The sequence below is a fragment of the Olea europaea genome, unplaced genomic scaffold (assembly GCF_002742605.1).
Source record: "Olea europaea var. sylvestris unplaced genomic scaffold, O_europaea_v1 scaffold11678, whole genome shotgun sequence".
NCBI classification, from domain to species: Eukaryota; Viridiplantae; Streptophyta; class Magnoliopsida; order Lamiales; family Oleaceae; genus Olea; species Olea europaea.
Window position 1 is genome coordinate 260 of NW_019229083.1, and position 3,368 is coordinate 3,627.

Here is a 3,368-nt window from a genome sequence, read left to right on the forward strand (position 1 = left end):
TTTGAGGTTTCTAGCATAACGTACTGTCAAAATATTCAATTTCAATCAATAAAAAAGTACTAATCTAAGCTCAATCTTTACTTGTAAGTGAACTTTTTGAGCTTAGACAAACGTGATCTTGCTGGTGGTTTGTTCAGATTGGGATATCTAGAACTTCTGTGCCAGTGGAAGAAGAAAAAGGGAGAGGGAAGTTTGGAGGTCATTTTTTGTGTTTTTATGGAGTGGAACATAGGATACTAAAAATCAGAAAGAAACTAAAATCAACATCGAAATACATCTAAAAATGTAGTTATTTTTGTAAAACTTGAAGGGGACCGATTTTATTTTTGTGCTTATTTCCCTTCTGCTCTTTCTCTTTCCTCCATCTTTATTTGTATTCTTTATATGTTAATTTTGCTGACAATAATCGAATATATGCAATTATTTCAGGTGGTATTGATTGCATATTCTGATTGATAAGAAAAAGTTTGAACAAACTATTCTTTGTCTAGGTGTTGTGGTACGAACACTAACCCCCTTAAGTATATTTCATCTTCTTGGAAAACGTGAAATGTCTACCGGAGAACTTCGAAAAGTCTCAGTTCAAGATATACAGCAGGTAAGTTGTGGCTTCAGGTGTACAATTTATTAAAAAATGTGGTCTGATTTTGATTTTAGTAAACATGACTGTTATTCGGGAAGATATACAATGCATTTTGCAGATTTTTTTTGAACATAAACATAAATAGTAAATCTGGAGTTCGATATTACATTTAGCAAAAGATAAGAAAGACTAGAACTCTTCAAATAAATGGTGCTAAAGGTTTTTGTGGGTCCATATAGGGAGAATTCCTTCCTAAGGTTTACAATGGTTGTCTTTCTTGATATTTTTACAGACAACCTTAACACCATTGCTCTGATCACTCAAAAGACTCGAGTAAATGATCCTACTTCAAGACAGTGTAGAAATCATGAAAATTCTTGGTAATACTTGAGATAGAAACTGTCCTATGACAAATCACATGAATTAACACTGAAGTTCAATCCATAATCTCTTTTAATCTGTATGAAGTATCTAACTTGGATCATGTTACCATAAGGACTTTGTTCTGATAATTATTCATAAAGCATAAATAATAAATTGCTGTGCTACGAAATCTGTTATTATTTCTTATCCAAACTTGGGGTTCCAGTAAAAATAATGTAAGATGACCTATTTTTTAATTACTTGTTTCCTGCGTACATTTGTAATAATTTGAATGAGCGATTTATTAGGAAAACTAAAATGATTGGTAAAGCGATTATGTTAGTCCTTTTGAGAATGTCAAAGTCATCGTCCATTAAGTAACACATCGTCTCTTTAAGCAGTTTATTTTTGTGCGTGGATGGTTTAAAATTAAGGCAGTAGATGGATGAATAGTTTTATTTTTTTATTTTGTTTACCGAAAAGTTGATTATATAGTTGATGGGTAATTAAAATAATGGTTACTAAGTAATAGCTTGCATCGAATATGGTCACATTTTGATTCAAATAGAGTATCTTAATTATTTATTTATTTATTATTTTTTTTGAAACCTTAAATTTTACTTAATTGATGGTGCTGCTATTTAGAAGAAATGCCTAATGATTTGTGAATTTAACCCTCAACACTGATGTTGCAGCCAAGGATGGTTTCTCAATAGGTCTTGGCATTTTCTAGTGACATTATTGAAAAGCTGTCCCGTGAAATAAGCAGCTATAACTATGTTTTATATCGTCCATGTTTGTAAATATTTGCTGTCAGGATTGCCAACCTTACATCTTCTCTAATATCAGGTTCAAGATCTTATAGAAAGGTGTCTTCAGCTTTACATGAGCCAGAAGGAAGTTGTGAGTACTCTCTTAGATCATGCAAAAATTGAGCCCGGTTTCACTGAACTAGGTAATGTCAATTTCTTGATTAGGCTTTCTTGTATTCTTTGGAGGTTGTGATTTTCACCATTAGCCGCTCGTATTATATAAGTCCTTTTCCGTCTTATTTCAAGTTAAACTGAAACCCTAGTGGCATGTTTGGTACGTTGAAATAAATAGCACTAAACTTTTATCCGGTATATCATTCAAACACATTCAATACCCAATATTGCGTACCAAACACAGAGATTTCGAAGTGCTTCTCCAACGTTATCCAATAAATATTAAAAATGGAACAAACAATTGTTAAAAAGGAAAATTCCATCACATATACTATATCGAACATATGACCCTATGGAAATCAACCTTATTTGTTGTTCCTTCCCCTTTTAATTATGTTATGTTTTGAAACTGATGAATAGAATATCTGGACGTTTTTCCAGTGTGGCAAAAACTCAAAGCAGAAAATCAGGAATTTTTCCAGGCATATAATCTGAGGTTGTTGTTGAAGGACCATATTTTGCGATTCAATGACTTGCTTGAGAGACATGTTGAGCTAATCCACCAAATATGTCCGACTGAAGTTTCTCCCGTTCCTTTTTCCAACGAATCTCAGATTCATCCAAGTAAGCTTTTTGACACATCTAAAGCTTTCCCTACATAAAGGGGAACTATGGTTTTTCATGTATGCGTATATATGTGAAAAGACACATATATAATAAACATATTTGGTGGATAGACTGCTGCTTGACTGCAATGTTATGACATTCCTTTTTACTTAATGAGAGTGGAAAAAACATAAATAGTTTTAACATTCCATTTCATATGAACCTAGAATGTTGCCCAAAAAATATTATACATGCTCAAATTCTTGACCAGGGGAGAATGAAAATATGTTTTATTGCTGATAAATCGGATAGTGATAATTTATTTGTTATGATTTTATCAGCAATTATATAACTAGTTTGACTTGAAAGAAAATTGTCGATATTACATTTTGGCAGTGCACAATAACTCAGAATATCATGCCCCGGAACTTGGGCCTTCTCTGAGGCAAGATAACATGTACCAAGCTATTTTTACAGTACCTGATGCTTACACTAATGTTGCAAGTGGAACAACCCTACAACCACAGGTACAAGTTGTGGCCAATAGAGCAGCTTATACTGGAAAGATTGATATATCAGAAAACATGCTATTGGCTCAGAGCTCAGATGCAGAGTGGACACAAGCAATGAATGGTGAGATTATTAAATCAGAAGGTGAGCATGCAGGTGATTCCTTGTTCATGTTTGGTGCTGAAAGAAATATTCAAGAAACTCGTAAAAATATAGTGGATGCATCTGTATCTCCTTTCAGTAGTGTAGATTCGGTTTCACAGCCGATGAATGAGACTATCTTGGACCCCGAGGTGAGTTCATTTGGATTCTTGGGACAGATTCCCAGAAACTTAAGTTTATCTGACTTGACAGCTGATTTCTCTAATAGTACTGGTTAG

The 3,368-nt window shown here is 33.5% G+C and overlaps 1 protein-coding gene across 1 annotated transcript; it reads left to right on the top strand.

The window, feature by feature from the left end:
- Positions 1 to 550: 550 nt before the first annotated feature.
- LOC111373827 lies at positions 551 to 3,281 on the top strand (the record flags this gene model as incomplete). The annotated part of the gene is made up of 4 exons (XM_022996408.1): positions 551 to 598; positions 1,796 to 1,901; positions 2,314 to 2,496; positions 2,875 to 3,281. Coding segments are annotated over exons 1-4 (744 nt in total), but the record flags the coding sequence as incomplete, so codon positions are not given.
- Between the last annotated feature and the right edge of the window lie 87 nt (positions 3,282 to 3,368).